This window comes from Haliaeetus albicilla, chromosome 2 (genome assembly GCF_947461875.1).
Source record: "Haliaeetus albicilla chromosome 2, bHalAlb1.1, whole genome shotgun sequence".
NCBI lineage: Eukaryota > Metazoa > Chordata > Aves > Accipitriformes > Accipitridae > Haliaeetus > Haliaeetus albicilla.
Genome location: NC_091484.1, coordinates 34,203,056 through 34,229,303, shown reverse-complemented (window position 1 = coordinate 34,229,303; position 26,248 = coordinate 34,203,056). Strand labels below are relative to the sequence as shown.

The 26,248-nt window shown below is 41.0% G+C and overlaps 1 protein-coding gene and 1 long non-coding RNA gene across 3 annotated transcripts in view; one reads left to right on the top strand and one right to left on the bottom strand.

Moving 5' to 3' along the window:
* Positions 1-23,313, bottom strand: part of ABHD5 (abhydrolase domain containing 5, lysophosphatidic acid acyltransferase) — a 33,573-nt gene extending 10,260 nt beyond the window's left edge. Inside the window, exons 1-4 of one of the 2 annotated variants that reach the window (XM_069770528.1) lie at positions 23,114-23,313; positions 4,846-4,931; positions 4,196-4,568; positions 1,062-1,216 (exon numbers count right to left, since the gene is read on the bottom strand). In XM_069770528.1, coding sequence (XP_069626629.1) covers positions 1,062-1,216; positions 4,196-4,568; positions 4,846-4,931; positions 23,114-23,298 — 799 coding nt within the window. In that variant the 5' untranslated portion in view covers positions 23,299-23,313. Of the gene's footprint in view, positions 1-1,061; positions 1,217-4,195; positions 4,569-4,845; positions 4,932-12,495; positions 12,531-23,113 lie in introns of those variants that run through there. The other variant, XM_069770537.1, reaches the window with a different exon arrangement.
* A 5-nt stretch (positions 23,314-23,318) lies between these two features.
* Positions 23,319-25,085, top strand: LOC138681974 (uncharacterized). Its single transcript, XR_011322209.1, has 2 exons — positions 23,319-23,960; positions 24,646-25,085. It is a non-coding gene; the product is annotated as an uncharacterized lncRNA (long non-coding RNA).
* Positions 25,086-26,248: the final 1,163 nt, after the last annotated feature.

Genomic DNA, 26,248 nt, shown 5'->3' with positions numbered 1-26,248 from the left:
ACCGAATTAGCATTTTACTTTAAAAAAAAAAAAACCTGTACAAAACATGTTGCTTGTCTGAAAAACTAATTTTGTCACACTCCTGAAAACAATCAAATAGATCAGCATATTAAAATAAATATTCTAAAATGAGATTTAGGAAACAGATGTGGTTTAAATGTAAACAAAGCCTAGAAATGTCACTAGTTTATCTTCAGACTGAATACTAAAAATAATGAAGAGGTAAGTTAATTGTAACTTGTGAGGGGCCTGAAGGATATCTTTTTTCAAGCCTCTCCAGCTGATACTCCTGTAGTACAGAGAGTAACAAACAGATAACCTCCTTCCCCTATGGAAGGAATACAAACAATGACTTTAAGATTTGATCACACCCTTCTCCCCACAGAAACTAAAACTGTAGTATTTTTGGTAATCCAAAATAGTCACCCCTACCTAGTCCTAGAATTAGGATATAATGAGTTTATCTAACATCTCATCAGTGCTTTTGAAGAAACGTAGAAATGGGAAGGATAGACTGCCACTGTAACGCAGGACACCAATGAGACCTACAAAATTTGCTAGAGTAATAAGAAAATGGCTAATGGAAAGAACCCAGTTTTAATTTAACGTTTCTAAACTTAGGCCAAAGCCCAATGAGTTTATGAGAGACTGCCTTCTAATGTTAACCAAATTTGGAAATCCTGTTTGTCCATCAAACTGCAGATGGAAGGGAAACTAAATGGACTGTGACCAGAGGCAACCAGAAAAAAACCCTCTTCACATTCATGCCTCTTTGTCAGGCTTCCCCAACAGATGTCCACGTAATCTGACTCATTGTAACTGTAGCCTACAATAACGTAACGTAGCTGGCTATAAACTATCGTACTAGTATTTCTCATAGAAAGAGCTTGCCATCTTGTCCTAAAGAGTTCATCTTTCTTCAACCCCCTTCCACTTTTTCCTCCAACTCTTTTCTCTGCGGGTGATATGGGCTTGCAACAAAGCTTATCTTAATGTGATATCTGTCCCATGTTTATGTTTAACGAAAACAGAAACGGTATTTAAGAGTAGCTAAAACTCACCAAAGGGTCCTGCTATCCTCAGCCCAGCTAATGGATTAAATGGACTCAATATAGCTCCTAGTGCTTTGATCCAGATCGGAATTGGTCTCTCGTGTTCAGCATTGTCAGGCCTCTCTGGAAAACCCCATGGCTCCACTAAGATAAGATGTTTGACCCTGTTGGCAAAAAAGGTTCAGAGGTTTAGAGTACATTAATTTTTCTTCAGCTGAGTATGATGGAAATGTGCTATCTGTGGACTATGCAACCTGTTTTAGTCACTTCTATCATAGTGGCTTATTACCTAGTTTCTGATTCATCAATGGTTTTGCTTTCGATAGCTATTAGAGAGAGATTGAATTGTAACTCATCACATGTATGAACACCAGAAACTTGGAAGCTCATGTCCCAAAGAGAAACTCCGTATTCAATAGATACCCACTGTCATACACATTTGAGAAACAGGCCAGTTTTGTTTCTCTTTTTAAAAATAGCCTAAGCTACATGCTCAGTCAATATTATTTGCAGAAGCAGTTTAACTGCGAGAAAAGAAGATAATTGCATCTGTTTTATTTAAGTAAACTTCCTAAAAATCTTTCTTTTCCAAGCCATCTAAGACCTCTGTTCAAAGAAGAGATGCAGTGTATCTGAAAAATCATCTTATCAAAGTAAAATGTGAACTGAGAGAGGCAGAGTAAAATTAGCAGATGTTTTCTAAATTTATTGATTTTAGGTCATGAAAGAAACATCAGAGAGACAATTTATAACATTATTACTCAAAGGAATCTCAGTACAGAGAGCATAGTAGGAGTCTCCAACTATGAATCACTTCAGGCTGTCAGTCCCCCCCAGGCAAAAAAATCTATTTAATCTTGGTAGATTGGAATAGCCCATTTCTGTTTAATCCCATAATAACACCTACTCTAACTGTCCTAGATACTGCTGATTTCTGAAAAAGTGACTCTTAACGAAAGTTTTGCATATTTAAGGCAATTTTCCATGCAAGCTTCATCATCTTTACTTCATTCTTCATAACTTCCCTCTCTTTCAAAGCCACAAGATTTGATACTTAATACAGAAGAGTTCTTGGTGCCTAAAACAATGTCAGAAGTGATTCCAAAGGCTATTTCTGGACTATGATCAGTTGGGAAACCGAAAATCTGTGCTTGAAATGAGGGGTTGAAAAGGATTAACCTCACAAAGATGTTTCTTGGCTGTCAGCTCAGTCACGAGCATGTCTGCACACAGCACAAACACCAATGGTAAGAGAGGACAGGGTAGAATTTAACTATACAAACCAAGCAGGAGAGATTAGAGGCTAAAGAGCACAAACAATGAGGAGCCATTCAGGACAGCCACACGTTCTGTGCAGAAACTATGGCATTAAACATAAACCAGCAAACACATGAATAAAAATAAAGTAAGCTTTCTTTCGTGTTTCCTTTCTTAATAGCTTCCTTCCTATTTGGCATTTCTCCTTTTGGTAATCAAGCCTAAAACATAACCCAGGATAATGGGAAGTTGACCATGAGAATCATTCCAAAAGCAATAGTTCAGAAGTTGTAGTATTTGAAAATCATGACCCACCACCACCCGGGAATATTCTAAATAGGAACCTTTTTGGATTAGTAACCTCAGATGTCCCATGAACAACTTTGGTACAATGTAGTAAGTTAACAGATCATCTAAGCTTGGAGAAACAGCTCTACTTTCCTAACAATATGTATCCAGAATCCCTTAAGCCTCTAATGCATTGTTAGATAACCTGGCTGAAAGCTGTGCTATATTTATCACTTGATTCAATGCTGTCTTAAAATCCCACCAGTCAATTTGCTAATTTGATGGTTTTAGTTTAATTTCAGAGAAACATTAGTAATGTGAGAGCACAAACTGAAACACCCCCAAATTAATTAACCCCAACCTAAGCAAAGAGAGGCATGACAACAAAGTGTCATTCTCAGTGTAAGACAGCAGGGGGCAGAAACAATACTCCATCCCACAGGGCTGGGATAGCCCCATTTATAGATACGTCAGAAAAAGGGGTAAGGAACTTGTAAGTGATCTAACTACAGTTAGCTAGAAGTTGGTTTATGCCCAAAAGGATAACAGGTTTACGTCCCTAGAGCAGAGGACTGCATTTCTTCACTGCAACTCCGGATTTAGACACCCGCCTACTTTCACACATCATTTCCAGCTGCATGTGCCAGGTGTGGTCCACTTGGAAAGACGCAAAGTGTTTTAGCAAAAAATGAGGTATGAATTTATTTCAAAATCTCCAAATGAGAGACAAAGGAATGTATATGGTATAAACTGATGTGAATATAAAAGAATAAGATACGTTTTGTATAATATAGAATCTGCCATACTATGTGGAAAGCTAAACTTTTATCCACAGTTTTTCGCAGGAGTCCACTATGTGTATCTAAACAAAGGCAATGTCTTTTTTTGATACAGAATGACTTCAGCTGGTGGGATCCTAGCTCACCAGGGGCTATATAACCAGACTATATAAAAAAAAGAGACAAATTATTAGTTTAAGTGAAAAAAAAAAAAAGATTAGCTGTTGGCACAATGGAGTGCAGAAAATGCTGATGAAATACAATTACAAGACTGCTGCAGCTGGGTTGTTTTTCAAAGAAGAAGTATGAAGTGGCATACAGACAATTTAAATCAGTCACTAAAATAATTTTTACATCATCATGCTGGCACCAGGCCGACTTCTAGCATATAGCCGTAAATAACTTAGGGGAATTACGTTCAGAAGTTTCAATGTTATCCATAATAATGGGAAGTTTGGCAGAAACAGGCTTATTTTCCCTTCACAAACCTGTGTTTGATCAGAGATGTCACAAATCATCCATACATAAATACAATCTTGTTGTTTTGCCTTATAACTTGGCAAGGGGATACTGAACAAAAAAAGAGGTACAGAAATGTACACAGAAATGCATGTTTACCATATCTACTTATTTCTATTAATCTGGAAACAAACCATACAATTAATACTTCGGGCTTAAAATTCAGTATCAAGTTTCTTTAAATCAGCACAGTCATTTACTTAAAGATAATCTGTAAAGAGACTGATGAAATAAAATCTGTGTTAAAATCACTAGTCAAATACAGAAAAGGAATTCCTTCATTCCTTTATTTTCACATACCTTGATGGGTATTTTAATGAGTAAGCAGCAGCCAGGAATCCACCTAGGTTGTGTCCAAGTAAAATCATTTTTTCTAACCCCACCTCCTTTCTCCATTCTTCTATGGATTCCACAAACTGGTTTTCTGCTTCCTGAGCATCAGTGTCAAAGTGTGGTCTACTGCTACGTCCAAATCCCAAGAGGTCCACAGCATGAACAGGCCTGTTCTCACAGAGATCTTCAAAATTGAGAGCCCACAGTCCAACACCTCCTCCAAACCCATGCAGGAGAACAAGTGGAGTTTTATGTGAAAGGTCTGGAGAGAATGTCAGTGTCCATATTTTATTTCCATTAGATATATACACATATCGTTTATTGTATGTACTTGCAATACCTGAAGAAAGAGTGGGAAAAAATTATGTTGCTAGATGTGCCTGATAAAATATGAAGTATATTCTACAAAACCCGCTGTTTTAAATAGGAGCTCCCTTTCAAAGGGGAGAGCCTACAATCAAATATTTAAATAAGGGAACAATGAAAATCTAAATATAAACCTGTTTATTTAATTATAGTGTAAAAGCCATATTTAAAAACTTCTCTGATTATATTTAATGTAAATTTATATAAAATCTAGTGGTATCTATGAATCTTATTAAAAAACAAAGACTTACATTTTAGCATTTTGTCCTCAGCCTCTTTAAGGTGTAGCAGTGATGTGGGACACCAAGCAGGAAGCCAGCTGAATAACCATCCTAACCTACAACAGCAATAGAGAATAAAAATTTCTTGAGCAAGATGGTAATTTTTTGCACCATTTGATGCTCTGAAGACATTTCTTTTGCTGCTTTTCATAAAAGAACCCCAATTACACACCATGCAGGACAGGAGTGTGCAGTGGGAGGGAATTCACTTTCTCCTGAATTCTATAAAGTGGTGTCATAATCAGGGGTGTTCTTCAAACAGCACGCTGTTTGTCCGCTGTGTGTTCCTTATCAGAGTGTACTGTTCTATCTCCGTCAGAGCAGGCTTCTTCTAAGAACGTGGAGACATCAGCCCTCACGCCGACCCGACAAGCCTGGCACAATCATTGGGGTTTCTACACTCCTCTCAAGTTCCCTTGGAAGTCTGCCTGCACGCACATTACCCTGCATGAACCTACTATTTCCAAAAAAAGCAATAAACCATGCACTTCCCAGCCTAACTTGAAATGATTCATATACTAGATAAATTTAAAAAGTGAAAAATACGAAGGCTTATTCTAGCAAAGCAAAAAACCAGGGCCTTCATTACCAACTTAGAAGCAAAGTCCCAGAGGAAAACAAAACAGAATTTCAATTCCCCCAACAGAAGCTGCTTTTCCAGCTGTCAGTTACTATCTTGGTAGAACTAGCTTGACCATGAGAGCAGGGGGAATGACTCAGCTAGCAGCGTTGCCTCACTGACAGTGCTTCAAAAGACACAGCAGTTGGGTACAGCTCTTCCTGGGTGTTAATTTATCCTTTGTTTTTAAGACGGAATCCTATTTTTCCCTCTCTCACCTGTTTTTGAAGTGGCTCAGACTATCTGTGCTACTGTAGGACCCCAGACGATTCCTCACAGGGAAGAGGATAAGGTCACCAAATTCACAAGCAACTTTAGCACTTTTTTCCTACACTGAACTGCTTTCCAGTTAGTTATAGTATTTTCAAGACTGAACACTGCAAATACTAATTGTACAACAATTAATGTTAAAAGACCATAAGTATACTAATGTCCAATTTTTCAGGGTGTACACAACACATTGATAACAAATTACAGATCTAGCCCCCCCAAGTTCTTTACCCAAAGGACCTTCTCTCCCCTGCTTTTTAAGAGATTGAGCTACTTTAGCTGCATAACTACTTAAGTTTATGATACAACATAAAAGGTTTTCTGGGGATGCACAATGCAATCACAAGCAGCACTGTTCGGCTTCATATAAACATGTTAGGGGATATAAAGAAAAAAACCCCTAAACCATACTTGATCAAAAAGGATTAATCATCCAGTCACCCATGCCCACTGCTATTCAGTAATATTTACTCCTCTGAGAAACGCACTGATGTGTGGCTGTTCTGTAAATAAGCTTCCTAAACCACCAGACTGTGGGAATCATTATAATGGTGTATTGAGGGACTGGGAAAGGATGGTTGCATGTCATTCCATGCCATGTCCTCATGCAACCTAAGAAATGAAGGCGCTCAGCATCTTACAGGAATGGGCATCCAAGTATTTTGCTTCCACATTAATCTATGCTTTTATTTAAAAGGAAGATTTTTAAGAGGTTAAAGCTGGCACCAGCCAAAAGCAGTTTCACCAGCAAATAACTGTGAAATCTGAGTTTAAATCACTAATTGTGTCCAATGTTATGAATCACTCTGGTAAATTATTAAACAATAGCTATGTCACCACCCTCCTGAGACAAACTTTCTGCTAGTTACATGCTTAACTAGGCATTTTCATTCATAACTCCTAGGTCAGAAGCACAAAACCGAATCACTATTTCCCTCAAACCAAAACTATAGGAAATGTTTCTTCTTGGCAAAACCACTGATTCAGCAAAGGAACTTCTTTAAAGTGTTGTTTTTTTTTTTACAGAAAAGCTGCAACATGTCAACATGAAGACAGTGCGGAGATATGACCACAATGAAATACAAATGAAATCTACAGTTCACAGTCCCAGAATTTTATTTCCCAGTCTTAGGGAGACACCTGGATACTCATTAAAAATATTTAGAAAATTGTATCGGAATAAGAAAGTTATAACATAGATGCCCACTCTTTCTTTTGTTAGTTATCAGTACTGTTTATAAATACTGAGATTTTCATTCAGAAGAGACATCACATACACATAGCCTGATGAAGTCAGCAAGCTGAAACACTTAAAAACTATGTTTGCAATTCAGTCATTCTGTACTTGCTGAACTAAAAGAGAAAGTGGAGAAGGCTTTCTGTCAAAACAGTGATCACTTTCCAGAAAAGTTATTTTAGAAAGAAAATATTTAGTTACTTATATTCAAGACTTAATCCTTTGGTTTTCACCCCCTCCTTCCAAAAATTATTTACCACATTGCTAGATGTTTTCCACATGTGGAGAACAATCAACTATTTAATCTATTTGAATAATTTCTCTGATAGTTTTGGAAGAGTAGAGTGTGACTGTATAATTTCTTTTGTACATCCGTCCTAAACGTGTCTTCTAAATGCACACAAGAATGTCAATTGCTTACATGGCCTATCATTTTTATTTCTGTGATATAAAGTTAAAAGAGCTATGTAACGTCAAAAAAGAAGCAATGGACCTTTCAAGACACTGTACTCACCAGCACTGGAGATAAGATATGAAAGAAAACTAAAGATTTCCACTAGTTTCACTTTGTAAGTGAGCTACCCACCGTCAAAAGAGGCAGACCCCCATTCTGCTTTCATCACCCACCACTTCCCAAACACTCTGTTTCCATCTTTCTTTTTACAAAAAGAAAACTCAACAGTGGAACTGTATTTTGAGGCATTAAGAAATCCATTGGGCTTAGCTGCTTGCCGAATCAAAAAGCGTGAAATAAATCTGGCAACTGACAGCCCAAATTTCTATCATTTTTATACTGATTGTACACATGGACGTTATGTGCCAAATTACCAAGGCATGTAACTAGTAGTATTTAACCTGTATATTCGTTTGTGGCCATGCAGTAACATAAACCAGTGTGCACATCCATGCTAAAATAAGCAACAGTCAGTAGGGCAGAGCATGCCATAGCATGCTTCCTTGCATCTCCTATTTTGCGTCAGTTACACTTATTCACAGCCACATGAAAAAGTCTGGAGTACTGGAAGCTGGAAAAATCAGAGGCCAGCTGACCTGCTGGGTGTTCAAAGAAGTCACTCCCTCTGCCTACAGACCTCCACACTTCTAGTAACATGTCTGGGGCAGGAGACCAGAAGGTAAGGGAAAGCCCCAGAGACATGCACTGGATGGCCTTAGATATGGAGAAAGTCGAGGTGATTAGTGTGCGGCTAGAAGATTAGTAAGATCATCATCAGCCTACGCTGATAACCAAATACAGTAATAAATAATGAAAAAAAAAAAAAGGGACACAGGCACAGACATCTGACAACATGGAGCTGCAACGGCTATGTGCAGGGGCCAACCCACCAGCCAGGACCTAACACATTGGCTGGTTGGAGCACGTGTCCTGTTTCCCTGGGTCCCAGCATAAGGATAAAAATAAATAAATAAAATAATTATTTAAAAATAAATAATAATTACTATGTTTAGACATGTAAGGAATAAAGAATAATTGAATATCATGTAAAATGTAACTAAGGATAACACCGCTTTTCCGTAGCTGCCTGAATGTTAATTTGAATCAAGAACTTGCTGTCACAGCACAGCTTAAATTGCCCGAGGGTAACTTTCAAAGGAACTGGGAATCAAGTAGAGGCAGAGGTATAGCAAACCTGACCCACCCATCCACCTCCACTAATTACGTCAAATTGGATGAAGAAGATGGCAAATAGGTAACTTGGATACTACCATTCTGTCAGCTAAATTAATCCTGTTTAGCTTGGTGAGAATTGATTACATCCAAGACAACTGATGGATCTGTAGTCAGCTACAAATTTGACATACTCCACAAAAAGCTCATGAAAGCTTAGATAATACAGAAGAATTGAAAACATCTATTGTAGCACTGAGGTATGCACTCAAACAGCTGAATAATCTATCTAATTTCTGGCTTATAATGTGGATTTAAAAAATGAAGCTCTACCGTATAAAGATGTTCAACAAATGTTCAGCAGAAGTTGCTTATAACTCTATCTAGGAGATAAAAATGTACATGGAGCTCACTCTCACTTTTCAAGCTGACAATTTACTTACTCACATGACAGTTATATGAATGCATGGCTTACAAGAGGTATTAAGGTGAAAATCATTCAACAGAGGTTATTTTCCCACGTGCACCACCATTGTAGATCTAACTGTAATAATCTATGCAAAGCCTGTGTGGCCAAAAAGCAAAACAAAAAACCCGTAAGCAACAGAACTCCACTAAATCAGAATAAATGAAAGCAACACCATTTGCTGCATGATGATTTGTCAAAAATTGCTGACCCACCAAGACAGGACATGCAGAGATCTTTCTACAATACTGAAATATAAAAGTTGGCTTTCCACTAAGAATTTTGAAGTTAGTAAGGTAACCAAAACTCCCAATACGGACCAAGAAACAGGTGCTGAAACATGCATGTTCCCTGTCATGAAGATTATTTGGCCTTAAAAATGACATCAGTAGGGGAGCCAGAGCTCAGGGTATACAACAATTACACAATTCACAAGCAAAGGATTACTGGAATGTAACCGTTGCTCTGCACGAGCAACAGAGCTGCATATCTGTTTCTGTCTTGCTCTCCGCAAATGAACATATTTAAGATTTTTAATTGAATTTGTGAAGACAATGTGGCAAACTACCAACGTTTTAGCTAGGGAACAAGCTCAAAAACTTAAAATGCTGAAACACTGAGTGAACTCACTGGTGAACCATTTCAAGCTTTACCCTTTACCCTTAAAACTTATTAGAATCAAGCTGATCTTTCAAAAACCCTAACCCTCTCCTCTCCTGACTCTCAGAATTAATTCCAGGTATTTATAAGGAAGAAAATAAAATCAAATTAATGCAGGGAATTTGTTGTACTGTTTCTGCCCAGCACCAAGAGGAATGGCATCGTGATTTTCAGGGTCATCCACCTGGTATGGCAGTTACGAACATCCATCAATTTGAGCTAGCCTCAAATTAAGAGAATCTTGCACTGTAACAGAAAAACAAGGGTAAGCTAATAGAAAGACAGCTCAGGCTCTCCCATCTTGCTTCCGCATAAAGTATTTCTGAAGTACTGTGCAAGCAAAGGAATTCAGAACTGCCGATGTGTTGAAATCTAAATATGATAAGCATCATAAGGCTTACTATTCTAAGGTCTCACGTAACCCCATCACATAAAAACACTTAAGCATTGTACTTCAATGGAACTAGTCATATATTTAAGTGTTCCGCTGAACTGAGTTTAGAGTGCTCAGCGTTTTATCAAAACAAACCCTAAGTACTTAAATATTATCATTAATCCACAAGTAACACTCAAAAGAGATCAATAATTTAAAGAATGGAGCAACCACCTGCAGGGAAAAGCAACTCACTCAGCCCTTTCAATTGTTACAGAAATACTAAGAATGGGCAAACCAGAAGGAGTGAAAAGGAGCATCAGGTATTCATAACACATGAAGTCAACACATCAAATTTAGGGCAAACTGCCAATTTTAAAAGAAAAACTGTTTTACTATAAAGATCTAAGGACACTTTCTAGTTAACATAGGATTTTGTATGGATGGATGCTTAAGTGAAATAACTAGAGATACACTTCTACCCTTTTCATTATCTTTTTTTCTTTTATCTTTTTTTTTTTTTTTTTAAAAGGAACAGCAGGAATAAGTCTGTCTACTGAATGTTTTCTGCATTTTCCTCAGCATCAGCAGTAGGCTACTTTTGTGTACAAAGCCTAAGAGGTAAGTAGGATGTGGTTTCTTCCATCCTTAACAGCATCAAGTTTTCAGAGCAAATTCTACTTTTGGTTACTAAATTTCAAGTTTACAGGTAATGACCTGAAACAATACAAAGCAAAAGAAACAGTCAAGGATAACAGAATCAAATAGGACTTTGTGTGTCAAAATGTCAGAGAAAAGTAGCAGGTTTACATCTGGCTAGTTTATGTCCAAGATAGAGTTAAGTTATAATAAACTTTTCCTTTCCCATTTCATTAATTTAAAGGCCTGCAACACCAGCATACTGAGTGCTGTTTACGTGACTGATTATGGCAAGAATTAATGCTTTTTAATTAACACTTACTAGCAACACTACCATTACAAAACCCCCTACTATTTAAGTAAAGAAATTTTTTTTTTTCCAGCATTCACTATACCCGAGTTCCATCTTGTTCTCTGTTTACTCCCAGGAGAATTTCCCTTGCATGTAGATTGTTTAACAAATCACTGGGGGAAAAAAAGTACTTTGGAGAAAAATGCAATAAACCTATTTCACCTAGTGTGTGAAAGAACAATAAAACATGTTTCTAAAACTCCAATAAATTGAAAAGTAAACTTGAGGAGATACAGAGGTGGCAACTATTTTCAACTCAAGAAACTTTTAAAATTATTATATATTGGAACTGCATATCTCTGAATCAAATTTGATAACATTTTTCTGTTTGATAACACAATTTTAAATGACTAATAGTGATAAGAAATTTAAAACACATAAGGTAGTACCACTAAAATTAGGATGTCAATCATTGTGGATTTATTTTTATGAACATTTTCAAGTCCTCCTATACGGTTTCAGACAAGCAAGCAGTCTCTCTAGCATCAACAACTGTAATCATTTAAAATCCAAGAAAATTACACATCCAAGCTTAGTACTAGTTTAAAGCAGAAATCTTGCTATGAGAGGGAAAGTTGGGGTGGAGAAAGTTTTAATGTAAAGAAGTAAATAAAATACATTCTTAAAGACCAAGATAAATGCTCCTTCTGTCCAAAGAATATATAAGAATATAATGGTGAGATTTTCTTAATTATAAAATAAAGTAAAAACTGTAAGGCAAAGCACATTTAATTGGAAATGACAGAATGCATTACTGATTAGCACAAAAGAGGACTCAAATTTCCTAATTAAATTTGGAAAATTTAGGAAATTAGGAAAATATGTTTATCACATGAAAGCAACACGCTCTGCATGAAACTGAGAACAAAATGCAGCAAACATATATTAGACTTAAACTTTTGACAAAAGTAGTTGACTGCAGTTAATATTCAGTGTTAGCTTGTTAAGTCAAGGAAAGCCAATTTTTAAAATGAGAAAGATAAAACACACAGAGAAGTCCATGTGTTAGACCAACTTGGAGAAGCACCCTACTTAAGCGTTTTTATTCCTGCTGGTGTCAGTATGCAGTAAACTGGGTGATGTAACGCCTGAATCTCAGGCCATCCTCACTACCAGCAGATCAGATCAGATCAGATCTAAAAGCTTACTATTCCCTCCATTTTCCCAACTCAACTATTTTGTGGATGCTTTCTCTATCAGACTTGTGAAATGATTCAGCTTTAAAAGAAACTACGTTTTAAACCAGATTAATTACGGAGATCCAGCTACAGTGAAGCCAAACAGTTAACCAGCAGACCTATGGACTAACAAGATGGAAAAAAGACCAGCAAGGCAAGGTGGAGGACGGGCAGCTTTTAAGTCAGAGCTGCCATTTACAGACAGTAACATATAATCATGACCTCAGTCAGGGCAGGGATGTCTTGGGAACAATGCTCAGGATACGGTTTCATGAGAACTTTAAGAGCATAACCAATTTTAGGAGTCCTTGTAGTTCTTCATTCCTGTCGCCAAAGTGCAGCATGTTCTTTAGTGCTTCAGTTTTCTGAGAATAATGAATACAGTCAGAATAATTCAAGCATCCACAATCTATGTATAGTAAGTGTTATTGCAAAGGCTCTATATCCAGGGGAGGAGCTTCTGCATGTACAGTAGATGGAGTAACCACAACAACAGTTTGAATGAGATGTTCCTAGGACAAAAAAATAGGCTCTGGCAGTTGCAGAAAAACATCAGGAGAAGAAAAATATTCCATGTTCCAGTTCATAATCACTGCATGAAAAAACCTTGAGGAGCATACTAAAGAGGCAAGACCCAGAAACAAGAATTAGAAATATGGTATGGGAACAAAACCCCTCAATCCTTTAACAAATGTCTGCTTACCATTTTCATGAGGTGACAAAAAAACCCATGAAATTGCTATGAATGGGTTAAAAAGGAACCCATTTTTTTTCCCCAGATGACATTATAACCCTGCCTATAAAGTTATGTTTAGATGAGTTTTGAGCCAAGATGTTCCATGCAATTAGATGTTGTGAAACTCTTGGATACTTCAGTAACATTAAAATAGAATGTTTTGAAAACCTCTGCATAATATTTCTAGGGAGTGTAATCTACATCAGACCCACTCCAACAAAAAGCCCATGATAGGTTATTGCAGGATATTGCTACACTAGGTCAGAGGTAAAAACAATGCATTCCTTACATACTTACTGCATCTTGAACTCTGTATTAGAACATTCAACATCAGAATGAATGTAAAAATTCAGAAGCAAATTTTATTACTGTCTCTATATTAACGGTGTTACTCAGGACTATCACTTATCAAAATTAACCTGAGAATGTAAATAATGAATGTGAAGCCATAACCAAGGATCATTTTCTGGCTGTTTTAGTAATATTGAAGATTACCGTGTTACTTAAATTCATTTGAGCAACCTGAGCATTCAGGCAGTGGAGAGGAATTTTGCTCCTTCCCATGCTGAACCTCAGTCATAGGTATGCTTTGCTGTATACCTTGCATCACTGCAGCCCCCTCCCCATTTTCTTCTCTGTCTCCCAGCATTGCCTTTCATTTTTTTTATGCATATGTATCCTTTTTATATGTTTTTGTCATTTCTTCCATCCCCTTTCTAGCTACACCTAAAGGTGGCCATTTCAGGGCATGTGCTTTGTCAGTACGTACAAGAATGAAGTTTATCTGTGGACTGCCACCCAAGCCTGCAGCCTGTAATGCTCATACTGCTTACAAAGTAGCTGTGTTAACAGCCAGTGCAAGAAACCATTAAGCATGTATGCAATAATGAAGAAACTATGTGTGTGGTCATACAGCTATTACTAATTCCTATTACTGTTCACTGCTATATAGGTTGCAAATCTACAAACAAGGGCACTGTCCTACCGTCCTTCAAAACATCACGAAGTCTCCTCCACAGTCAGGTTGAAGTCAGGCCACAAATATACTACAGAGCAGAGAACTCATCAATTCTAACCAGCTGATGTGGTTTACCCCAGCCAGCAACCAAGCACCATGCAGCCGCTCACTCACTCCTTTCCACTCCCAGTGGGATGGGGAAGAGAATAGAAATAAAAGTAGTAAAACTCATGGGTTGAGATAAGAATGGTTTACTAACTAAAGTAAAATAAAATACAATAATAATAACAATAAAAATTTTTAAAAATGTAAAAAAAAAAAAAAAGAGAGAGAGAAATAAAACCCAAGAAAAGACAAGTGATGCACAATACAATTGCTCACCACCCGCTGACCAATGCCCAAGCAGTGATCCACCCCTCCTGGCCAACTCCCCCCAGTTTATATACTCAGCATGATGTTCTATGGTATGGAATATCCCTTTGGCTAGTTCAGGTCAGCTGTCCTGGCTATGCTCCCTCCCAGCTTCTTGTACACCTGCTCGCTGGCAGAGCATGGGAAACTGAAAAATCCTTGACTTAGGGTAAGCACTACTTAGCAACAACTAAAACATCAGTGTGTAACCAACATTATTCTCACACTAAATCCAAAAGACACCAGCTTTGAGAAACACTGTTCCTCCCTAACTTACAACACACTTTCTAACATACAGGCATTTCCACTTAAAAACTTTATGGTCTACTAACTGCTAATACTAACCAGCCAAGCAAGTCCTTGGTTATTTCCTTCCATCTCTTGTAAGGACCCATTATTTTATAGTTTGATTTAAAAGCTAAAATCAAACATAATCTACAGAAAAATCATATTAGCAACTACAGACCAGGAATGGAAGAATACAGAGATAAAGATGCAGAGGAGAGGAATGGGGGGAGCTGCACAGTCCCACTAAAACTACTCAACCTTGTGATAAGAGATCATGGGTGCAACACACAAGTTAGGTACCACTGAGAACCTACATCACTCTGCCTCCTCCACAGTAAACTCACATCTGATAGAACTTGGCACTGCTACAGCTGTTAAGTGTTTGTAAAAACAACACACTGCACACTGCATTAAGAATTTGTGAAGAAAAGCATAATTAAAGAAAATTTAAATTTCCTCTTGGTGCCCTTCAGATGTTACAGAACTTTCCACTGCTTCCATTTTATTCATCCACCTACTGATGTACTCCTGCCGCCCTTCGGATACTGCATAACCTCAGCCTAGATTAAACTTTATTTGTCAGCCTCCTCATATCTACCATGCCAGTGGCCCGCACTTCAGACTGTCCCCAAGTTCCATCAAACAGGACAAGAACAAACCACACATGTAACAGGCACCTCTCAAATCTGCACCATTGCCCACCCACACACACTCTACCCCACTTATCTTTTGTTTATATTCCATAGTGTATTATGCACAATTCAGATCAAAACTTAAATAGATGGTTATTTTTATTTTTCCATAGAGAGACATATATGAACATAGATAAAACACTATCTAAAGCACATGATTATTTCCCTTGGCTCCAAACGTGCTATACACAAACCCCACTCGTATCATACCTGTCTCGAGTGTGAATACATACTGAAGATGGCTTGTTTCACTGCAGACCATTAGAACAGCTTCTACATTATGTTCCTTTATCATAGTCACCTATGGTGACTAACAGTTACCTATGTCAAATTTCAAGAACTGGAATTCAATGTTTTGGGCTACCTAGCCTCATTTCCACTTCTGGAAAACCTAAGTGTACAACCCTTTTCCTAACAAACTGTTTTGTGTACATGCCTACACTACAAATGCTTTAGAAGTTAAGAAAGTGTAAGTAGCGTTAGAAATAGATAAGAAGATAAGTGGGTCTAAAAAGCCATTGCATCAAATGTCTCCTCATGGAAAGGTACGATATAATTAGTAAGCCTTTAGGGTCAGTATAACACTTATTAAATGTAATCAAGAAAAAAAAAATCTTCGATAGTTTGCTAGCACTAACCCACCTCCTTTCTTTTTTTTCCTCATTGCAATACATTTATCTCCCCACTTCAATATATGAGTGGACTTCCTCAATGGCAACAGGCGCTCTTGCATCTTTTGTTACAAAACGCATTTTTACAGCTGTATCTTCCCCTCCTTTCTGCAGTCTCGTATGATCCTGAGTTTTCTATGACAACTCATTCAGAGTACCTTCCTCCTTTGCCATTCCTCACCACATTTTCTTCGTGTCACTCAAGGCTTACCCTTAAAATCCTCCTCTTTTACCCTCTTAACCTTATTCCAGACTGACCTCATTCCCTTGCACAGCTTCACTGACTCACAAATCTCTCTTCTCCACTGACCTCTCTCCTGCTGTTCAGCTTCTCATCTGCATCTTTCAGAGCCAATGCAAATGCAGACACTCGCCTTTCCTCCCATGCCCTGTTCTCTCTGGCTGTCAATACAAATCATGTACAAAAACCTACCGTGAAAGAATGTCAGAGTTGCAAGTAAATAGTCAAAAGTTATGAAACAAAAGAATCAGAATTTCCTCAACAAGCAATCTTAATAAACCACTATATAAGAGAGAAAAGAAAAGCTGCTTTTATAATTTATCAGTTGGGAAAGTTGTTCAGGAAAGTCAGAGACCAGGGAGATCTTCCTGGCACAGACATTGTCATTTTTGGAGGGGTAAGTGTCTAACTGGGCCTACCAGCCCCCTAGCAGGGTCTAAAAAACCTAGAATATACCCAAAGACATGCAACAGTGGCTGAAGTTTGCATTCTCCAAGTAGTAACCCCACAGCTAGCTGCCTCTCTGGATCTGTGACTCTGCTTTAATTCCCACTGGTGCTACGACGCCCCCCAGGTACCCTAATCCTACTTTGGCAATTTTTGTAGTAGCAGACTTTTTAATGCTGCCTCTTCCACCTGCCTTACCCCCCCAGCAGTAAATGTAAATTAAAAGCTACTACATAATTACTATCTTCCTCCCTCTGCTTCTCACATTTTTCTTTAATGACTTGAGCCGGATGCCTAAAAAATCTAGTCAGATGTTTTTTGTGGGGGATTTCTGTCATAGCATATGACTTGGCCAGGTCATCACTGAAGGAGAGAGGCATCTTCTACAGGAGGCAGAGGAAACCTTCAGGCCAGACGCTGAAAGAGTCTCTTCTTGTGACAGTTTCCGTAAAAATTCATGTCCACTTACTACATACACAGAGCGTGAAGCACACAAAGCACACCTGACCTCTGGGATCACCTGCATGCCCACGGGTGGCAGTGGAAACCACACACTTGAATGCTGCTTCACTGAAGGCAGCAACCAGTGTTGTTGCCACAGGCCACTGGAAAGGGGCAACTGAGAGTATGGACTGCTGCTTGGAAAGAGGGGGGACCTTCCGCAGTTCGCTGCAGCACGTTAGCGTGGCCTCTCCTCCTATCGTCTAATAGAAGAACAAGTTTCAGAAAGAGCAGAGGAGAAAACCTTTCAGCCTAGACACGTCTAGCCTGTGGCATTCAAACCTCTAGATGATGTTTCCTAAGGCAGTCTCCCTTAGGAACCATGAAGAACTATGAAGAACCGAAGAACTCTCTGAAAAATCACAAACATATTTGCTGAATTATAAATGAAATGTATGGGATGCCCCAATTTTACTCATTTTGTTTTTAAACTGTGAAACAAAGTCCAGGGGCCTCACTGTTGCCTCATGAATAGATCTTGACCAAGACTGTGGTCCTTCAGCAGCTCCTTGCCATCAGCCCTGTCATCTAATTTCCTGCTAAGCTGAGGGAACTTGTAAGGCGGTAAGTAAACATATAAATGGGTCTAACTGAAATCTAAAAATCCCCTTCACAAATGTTAAGTAAATCAGGTATAACCATGGAGGTCTAGTGTGAAATGGGTGAAGCAAATCTAAAAAAAATAACAAATAGAAAACTCTTCTCTCAATCTCTCCCCTAAACATGAGTCAAGGAATATTTAATAAACAAGGAATTCGAAGAGGAGCCAAAATGGAGTAAAAAGAGCTAAACAGATCATCTACTTTGACATAGTCATTGCAATTTATTTTTTTAAAACTTTTTTTCCATAATGTTTGCCTATGGTTGCCAGCTGGGAAAAGCTGAACATTACTTTCTATCCCCTGTAGTGTTTAATCAAGCCTCTCCCAGGGGCATTTGGATGAGATTCTTCCTTGTCCAGGGACAGGGACATGACCACCTTTTTTCTGCCACTGGAACGAGAAGATAGCCCCTATTATATTTTGCCATCTTTTCCCTCTCTCCCTTGAGTCTGTGTTGGGGGAGAAAAGAGATCTTCCCTAATGAACACAGACCTTCCCTTCCCAAATTCATACAAGGACAGGAAAACCATTAGAAACAATCCTATAAATGCCCGAAAACGTGCTCACACATATACTTTCAGATGAGCACACGGATGTAACACAGAAGACATTAAGCACTGAAGCTACAAGTGACACAACTCTGCCAGGGAAAAAGACAAAATCAGAAAAGAGGAAGGAAACGTCCTTTAGCCATTTCCCACATGTGCTTACCACACTGCACTTAGGTCTCACTCACCCTTTAAAAATGCAGCTTGTAGGTACCAGACCTGCTGTCAGTCACCTGTGCTATATGAAAGGCCCTTAGAAATAGTCTCCTTTCACAAAGAAAAGTCAGCAGGACCCTGCTTTCAGCAGTCTACCCACTCAGTTTGCTTTAAAACCTAGATGCTGTAATGAGCAAAAAATCAAGCAAATATTTTGAGTTGAGAGTGTTCCTTCATGCTGTAATATCATGCTTTAACATATCACTATGATATCCCCATGAACTGTCCTACTAAGAGGCAGATGGAGGCTCTACTAAGCCTAATAAACTATTCCTCTTTTATTAATCAAACAGCTCACTTCAAAACTGTATAAAGAATTCTGTCATACAAACAAGCTTGAAGGATAATGCAAAAATAATTGTCATTACTGGTGTTGCAGTGTACCTTTTCACCTATTACACCAAGCCATTATTTTGTGGGATTACAGGCCACTTACAATCAATCTGGTGTAGGCTCGTAAGTGCAGATCCCTTAAAAATTTTGTTTTAAAGAAAGCTATTCCGCTTATCTCAGAGCAGGGAAAAACCCAGCATTCTGTTTTGGGGATTTTTTCTGTATATATACATACATTTAGTAGCTGCTATTCCTAGTTATATTACAAGCCATAAGTAGTCCTGCTGAATCCAGAGTGAGTGTAAGTGAATTCAATACTGGCAAAAGGCTTATGCTAGGCTGTTCGCCTCACAGGCGGAAGTCTACATCTAAAACTTAGGCAGAGAAGGTCCAAGGCTGTGAAGAGGTTTGGAAATTGTTAGCAGGTGACATGTTAACCATGCAATCACTTCCATGATGAATACTAAAACATTTGTTTATTTATCTTCTCATTCAAAGTTAGGACAATGTAGTGAGTATCTTTCAGCTGAGATCTTCTAGAAAGTAACTAAGCCACTATTCTGTTTTCACCAGGCTTTACACAGTTACCAGATTGCAACAAACTGAGTGTGTTGTGTAACAAGTTGAGCCACACTATTTTTTTCAAAGCAGATAAAGTAAACTTTGTATTTATTCTTTGTATATACCTGTCACTAACAATTTAATCTAGGGTTTTGATGGTATATTGTACTCTTCCTCTCACTGCCAAGGAGTTTCAAATCAAAAAATATTTAACATATTTCACTCTGGGTACAGAGCTTTGCTCAACTTCAAAAGACGAAGAAATGCTGATTTTGACTATTGTTAGAAACAGACCAATAAAAACACTAACAACTTGGAGCACTAGCATTTCATCAAAGCTAATGCACTTTCTGAATTCATGGAAAAGAAGGATGAGATTTTGTTCTTAGAAGTCTTTAATGAATTGGGGGGCTTACTCTGAAAGATTTCAGATGAAATGGCCTGATTGTTCAGAGGGCAGACACTGACAACATCCTGAAAATCACCCTGCTTTAAAAAGCTATCCAGCTGAGTAAATCATGATGAGGAACTTGTCATAGTCCTTTTGAAAATTTAGCCTATGATTCCTAACCCTATGTCCAGATCATCTAGTGTTACGATCCTGCAATCCTGACAGGCTACTGAAGCTGAGGGTACTTGGCACTGTCTCAGCAGCACTTAGCGCTCCATGTGATCAAACCAGACAGCTAATACAGTTCAGGCTAACATGCTGAATGAACATACAAACAAAACAGGTTGAGGCAGAGCTATTTTAAGCCTCTTACTTAAAAACCCCGTAAATCATCAAAGAGGCTTTACAAATGATGTGTATTTTATGAATGTGAATGGGTCAGAAAGAACACAGAACCAAGAAGGCGACTGTAGTTTCAAATGGGTAATGTTGCAGAACGCAGAGGGGGTGGTGAGGAGATTATTTTGAAAAACTATTTTAAGCTTGAGGAAAGGAGGAGAGCACAGAGTTACAGAGCAGACAAAACTGCATAGTGCTTTGAAAGGGAAGCCTTTGAAGTTTATACTTGAAAAGAGAATGCTGTGTGTACATGGTGATAAAGTGTCGTGGTTTAACCCCAGCCAGCAACTAAGCACCACACAGCCGCTCACTCCCCCCCACCCCCCAGTGGGATGGGGGAGAAAATTGGGAAAAGAAGTAAAACTAATGGGTTGAGATAACAGATTAATAGAACAGAAAAGAAGAAACTAATAATGATAATGATAACACTAACAAAGTGACAACAGCAATAATGAAAGGATTGGAATGTACAAATGATGCGCAGTGCAATTGCTCACCACCCGCCGACCGACACCCAGCTAGTCCCTGAGCAGTGATTCCCCACTCCCCCTCCCCAGTTCCTAAACTAGATGGGACGTCCCATGGTATGGAATACACCGTTGGCCAGTTTGGGTCAGCTGTCCTGGCTGTGTCCTGTGCCAACTTCTTGTGCCCCTCCAGCTTTCTCGCTGGCTGGGCATGAGAAGCTGAAAAATCCCTGACTAAATACTACTGAGCAACAACTGAAAACATCAGTGTTATCAACCTTCTTTGCATACTGAACTCAAAACATAGCACTGTACCAGCTACTAGGAAGACAGTTAACTCTATCCCAGCTGAAACCAAGACATAATGGCGTAACAGGGAGTTTGGAAAAGATGGGTAGTCCAGTTCTGGTCAGATTGAGCTGGCAGAGCAGCAAAGAACGTAAGATGAAATACCAAAGCCAGAAGTTGGAAAAAGGACTAAAAAGAGAACAAGACTGAGAATGGAGGTAGTTTTGAAAGGTAACAGAACAGACATGTAACATGTCAACATGCAAATAGTAACATCCTTGATACGAAGTCATGAATGCACAGCATGATTTTCATGCAAGTAGCTGAAGAATTTTAAGTGGAATTTCTCAAAATAACACAAGACTTAATTATGAGAGAAGGGAGATGGGAGAAGAACAGGCAATAAATGAGTTTTTGAGGGCCAGGCAATTAACAATGTGATACACCACCTGATATCTACAGGATGGAGAAATAGGAAAAATTCATGTAAACAGTGCATACAAAGCACATTTACACACCTGACAGAGGGTATAAAGCACATGTATAATGAGAGCACAGCTAGATATCTCCTGATAGAGCATTTTTTGGACTAGGACCATAAAATATGATGGAACAAACTGGGAGGTAAGTGACCAGCAGACAAATATTAAGTATGTTTGGTGAACAGACTCAGAGACAAGATGACTGTATTATTCTATTGTGGGATAAAGGAGGGCAGACAATGTATTTGGGGGCAATGGAAGGGTATAAGAACAAGTCTGTACTGGAAGCTGAAGTGTACAACGAGAAATAAAACATACACTGAAAGACAAGGCATGAGAAGGCGTACACGAGTAAAGAATATGTCAATGGAAGAAGTACAGGCCACCGATTAATTACTTGATTATCACGGAACCATTTGAATATACACAGACAAAAGATACAGTGCAGAACTATGTAATTTAAGGCAGAAGGGTGATTAATAGCTATAATGAAGTCAGATATCGAGGGTGTGAGTAAGTAGTTATCACCAAGTATTAGGGATACATGTTAAGAACAGGGGCAGGATAATTTATGCCAGAGAAGTTATTTTGGTAGATGTGAATGCCTTGGGATAGTGAAAGGAAAGAAAAGGTTAGCAGAGCTAGCTGGAGATGAGGTAGGCATACAGTACTAGAAAAGGGAAAAGTTAGAGCAACAGCATATATGTTCGTAATTAAAAGATGCGCTCTCATCTCCTACTTGCATCAAGCATTACACAGAAGAATGGTGATACAATGGCAGAGGGGCTGACGAGCCTTACTGTCTGCTCGACACCTAAACAAAGGTACAGAACGGGCGGAATGAGAAGACGGGATACCTGTACATACCGGTAAAGTTGCAAAGGCACAGAAAAGCACGGGGCAGCAGCACGTACAGCCGTGTGCGTACCGGACTCTGGGGCGCAAAGGAAGGGTGGATGACAGCACGAGTGCGTACATGCGCCGAAGCAAAGGCGACGGTGACATGCGTACCTATACATGTAAGCAGGTGTGCGGTCACAACCGCTGGGCCAGGCACCGCCCAGCTCGCCCGCAGAAGGTGAAGCGGCAGGGCACGGGCACGGGCACGGGGCTGGTGGCAAAATCTCCCGGGAGGGCGCCTGCCCGTGCGAGGACCCATCTATACCCCCGGGAGGGAGGAAGCCACAGCAGGAGGGCGGTCTGTGCGGCAGGGAAAATGGCAGGCAGCGTGCCCGTAGGCCGAGGGAGCACACCGGAGGCGATGCAGGAGCGCCCGGGGGCAGGCGGGGCGGCCGCACGGGAGGCGCTGCGCGGCGGGGAGCCGGCGGGCGGCTCGGGGCGGCGGGAGCCCACGCCGGCCTCCAGCCGCGCCGCGCGGGACCGGCCGCCGCCGGCCTCCCAGCAGCGTACCTGCTTGCTCGGGCTGCGGCGAGACAGGCCAGCGGCCGGGGGGAGGCGGGCAACCAGGGCCTGGAGCGGCAGGGTACGGCCGGGGTCGCCCTTACAGCCCTCCGCCCCCCCCCCCCCCCCCCGCCGCGGGCACCTACGGGGAGGACGAGGGTCACCCCGGGCCCGCTCCACTCACCCTTCGCTGGAGGCCTCCTCCTCGGCCATGGCGGCGGCGCGGCGGCCGGGAGCCGGCAGCGGAGGCGGGGGGGCAGCGGCGGCGGCGGCGGCCGGCAGAGCAGCGAGGGACAGCGCGACGGCGGCGGCACCGGCCATCGCGGGCTCCTCCTTCCCGTCCGCCCGCCCGCCCGGCGCCTGCGTCATCCCCCGCGGCGGCCGCCACCCACACCACGGAGCGGGGCGGCCGCCGGCGGCCAGAGCGCCGTCGCGCGCCGCCGGGGAGGGCCCGGCTGCCAGGGGGCGGCGGCGGCGGCGGCGTCGTGTGGGCGCGGGTCGGGGTCCCCCTGAGAGGGGAGGGGGCCCCGGGCGCTCGGCGGCGGCCTCGCTGGAGCAAGGCTGCCGGGATCCTGCTCGTAGGCCCCGTGTCCCCCCGCCTGGTCCCGAGATGGCCGCCCAGGCCGGGGCCGCCCGCCCGTGAAGCGGGGCAGAGGGTGAGGTCCGGCCGGGACTAGTGCTCTGCGGCGGCCGGCTCGGCTCGCCTTGCCTTGCCTTGCCCTGCCCTGCCAGCCCTGCGCGCCCTGCGCCTGGGGCCCGGTGCGAGTCCGCCTGTGCTGAGCGAGCCTCTTTCCCACCGCACTTGCCTTCCCCGCTGTGTAACTCGCGTACAGGGTAACGGCCGTTCGGCCGGCAGCTACCTCGGGGAGGGAGCACAGCCTCCGTGCTAGCACACGGCTGACAGGTAAAGCAGGAGAGGGAGCAGAACCCAAACGAAAGTCTCGGCCCCTCCACAAACAGAGATCCTTCGCCAGCTTGCTCAGCAGGGCCCGCAGAGACGGCAGCAATGGTAGTCAGCACTAGGTTTTCAGGTTGGTCCCCTGTGTTTGTTTTTACACATAAGAAGCAAATTAGGAGCTCTGGATGCAACTTAAGTATTACCTGTCCCTAAGACGGTGATGAGTACAACGCCCGCTGTGATTTTCGTTTTCAAGTGTTTAGAAAGTCTTATGCGCAGCCATGCCTGTGGGGAGGAGGACGCTTGGGGAAAGGGCTGTGCTTGTTTTAGGCAGCATTTAGCCTCGCCATATAGGTAGTGTTATTGTTCAGCTGCGTAAGAACTGCATTCGTATTGAACAAACCTTAACTGAAATAAAGCAGCAAGGTGCAGTGAGTGGAAGGAGTGGTGAGAAGTTTTTAAGTCTTGCATTTCTTCTGAATTTTGCCACTGAGCTGAAGGACTTCAGAAAAACAGAAGATTGATCACCATTTCTTTTGGTTTCTGAAATCCTTTGATAGAAGGCATAAGGTTAATTTGGTAATAGCTGGCTCTCTTTATTGAATTAGTTTAATGTCATTCTCTTTAATAAGAGGTATGTTACCCAATGTTGCTATTATAAGCCAGAATTTTATCTTCAGATCCCATCATCTAACATAGATAAGCTTAAAATAGACTTTCCTCTCTCATAGTGATAAAATTAAAAAAAAAACAACACAACAGATGTCTATTCACTTTGTTGTTATCCTTACAGCTTCCTTTGTTATACTTTTTTCCAGGGCAAACATCTTTTCCTGCTAGCATCAGAAGGAAAAAGCAAGTTCCCTTTGCTGGGAGAAGAAAAGCAATCCAGCTGACCTCACAGATCCCCCATGTCCTGGACTGAGATAAAAAAAAAAATAAAAAAAAAAAAAAATCAATCTCCATGCTAGAGAAAGACTCCAGATGATACTACAAAAGTTTGAGTGTCAGAGCCATCTTGCTTACTCTGGATTTCACATAATGGCTTTCAGACTATCTATGTTAGAGGCCAGTTCACAGTAACTGTCATTGTTCTTAGCTGTTTAACATTTGGGGTTGTACTATTGTCTATGTCAATGTTCTTCAAATACACAGAATTTCTATATTATATGTACTATGCTTGTGATCCTACTTTCGACCCAACAGAAGTAGCTACATGTCAGCCAGAGCTTGTGACTTAATAAAGCACAAAAAGAGAGCAATAGTGTTTATCACCCACATTTTTTATAACGACCCACTTAGTAAGCTACTTCTCCAAACTGCATCACAAATAGCTTGCTAAAATCAGTCTGAGAAAAACTGTAGAGAAGGTTGCACTGGCCAAGTATGTACAGACTGAGGGGGAAAAGGTTGTTTATGCTTGTTATTTATAAGAAAGTGATAAAAACGGCAGCTTGATGAAAGTAACGTCATATACTATGCCTATTCTGATTTGGTGGCAACAACTAAGATGGCACCCCAGCTCACGAGCAAAGGGGCTCCCACCATCATCCTTGTGGTATTTCAGCAAGCATGTAGTTGACTACCATACAGCCTCTGCAGGCCCTTTACTTCTTGCTCCCACAAAGTCTCCTCCTCTAAGTGTGTCTCCTACTCTACATGTTCTCCATCTTTTAGTTCAGGCATAAGTTCCAGCTGAAAATTTGAGCCTTGCCTCCCAGGTAGCCCAGGTTGAAAAGGAAAGCCACCTTATTTTGGTATTTTGTGGGGACTCAGGATAACAAGGAAAAAGCAGAATAAAACTGATTGGTTTCTGCAAATGAACCTGTTCATGATGGCAAGAGGACCTTGAAGCCATCATAGGATGTCCCTCGGAGCTCCTATCCATGCCTTGCTGTCACTGGAGGACTTAGCTTATCTGCCATGCCGCTTCAGGGGAGAAGCCTCATATTTGTCACCTGCCTCAGAGACTGGAGCTGCAGGTGTTGGAGCTAGCTGTGGCTAAGCCTGAGTGGAAGTCCAAATGGGGCTGGAGGACTGACAGCTCTCGGGATGTGTAAATGAGGAAGTCTGCCCACAGTCCTGTTGTCTGTGTTTCTCTGGGAAGAGCTCTTAGTGTTGCTGAGGTGGGGGAGGAATCCTGACATCAAGTGAGCCTCTGCTGCCTGGTTCTGGACCTCAGTACTATGGCAGTCTGACAGCTGCATATTTCAGCCTTGGATCAGTCGGTGAAGAAAATTCATAACCATGTCAGTCTTTGGTAGAATCTGGGCATTTATATTACTGGACAGACTTAGACCCCAGTGGTCTACAGGGGCACTGCAGCCCCACAGGCAGCTTGTTCAACTTTTTATCTGTCTCACTGCTTCATAGACTCTCTCACAGTGCTCCCCTGCAAACTGGAGTGGCAGTTTGAGACCA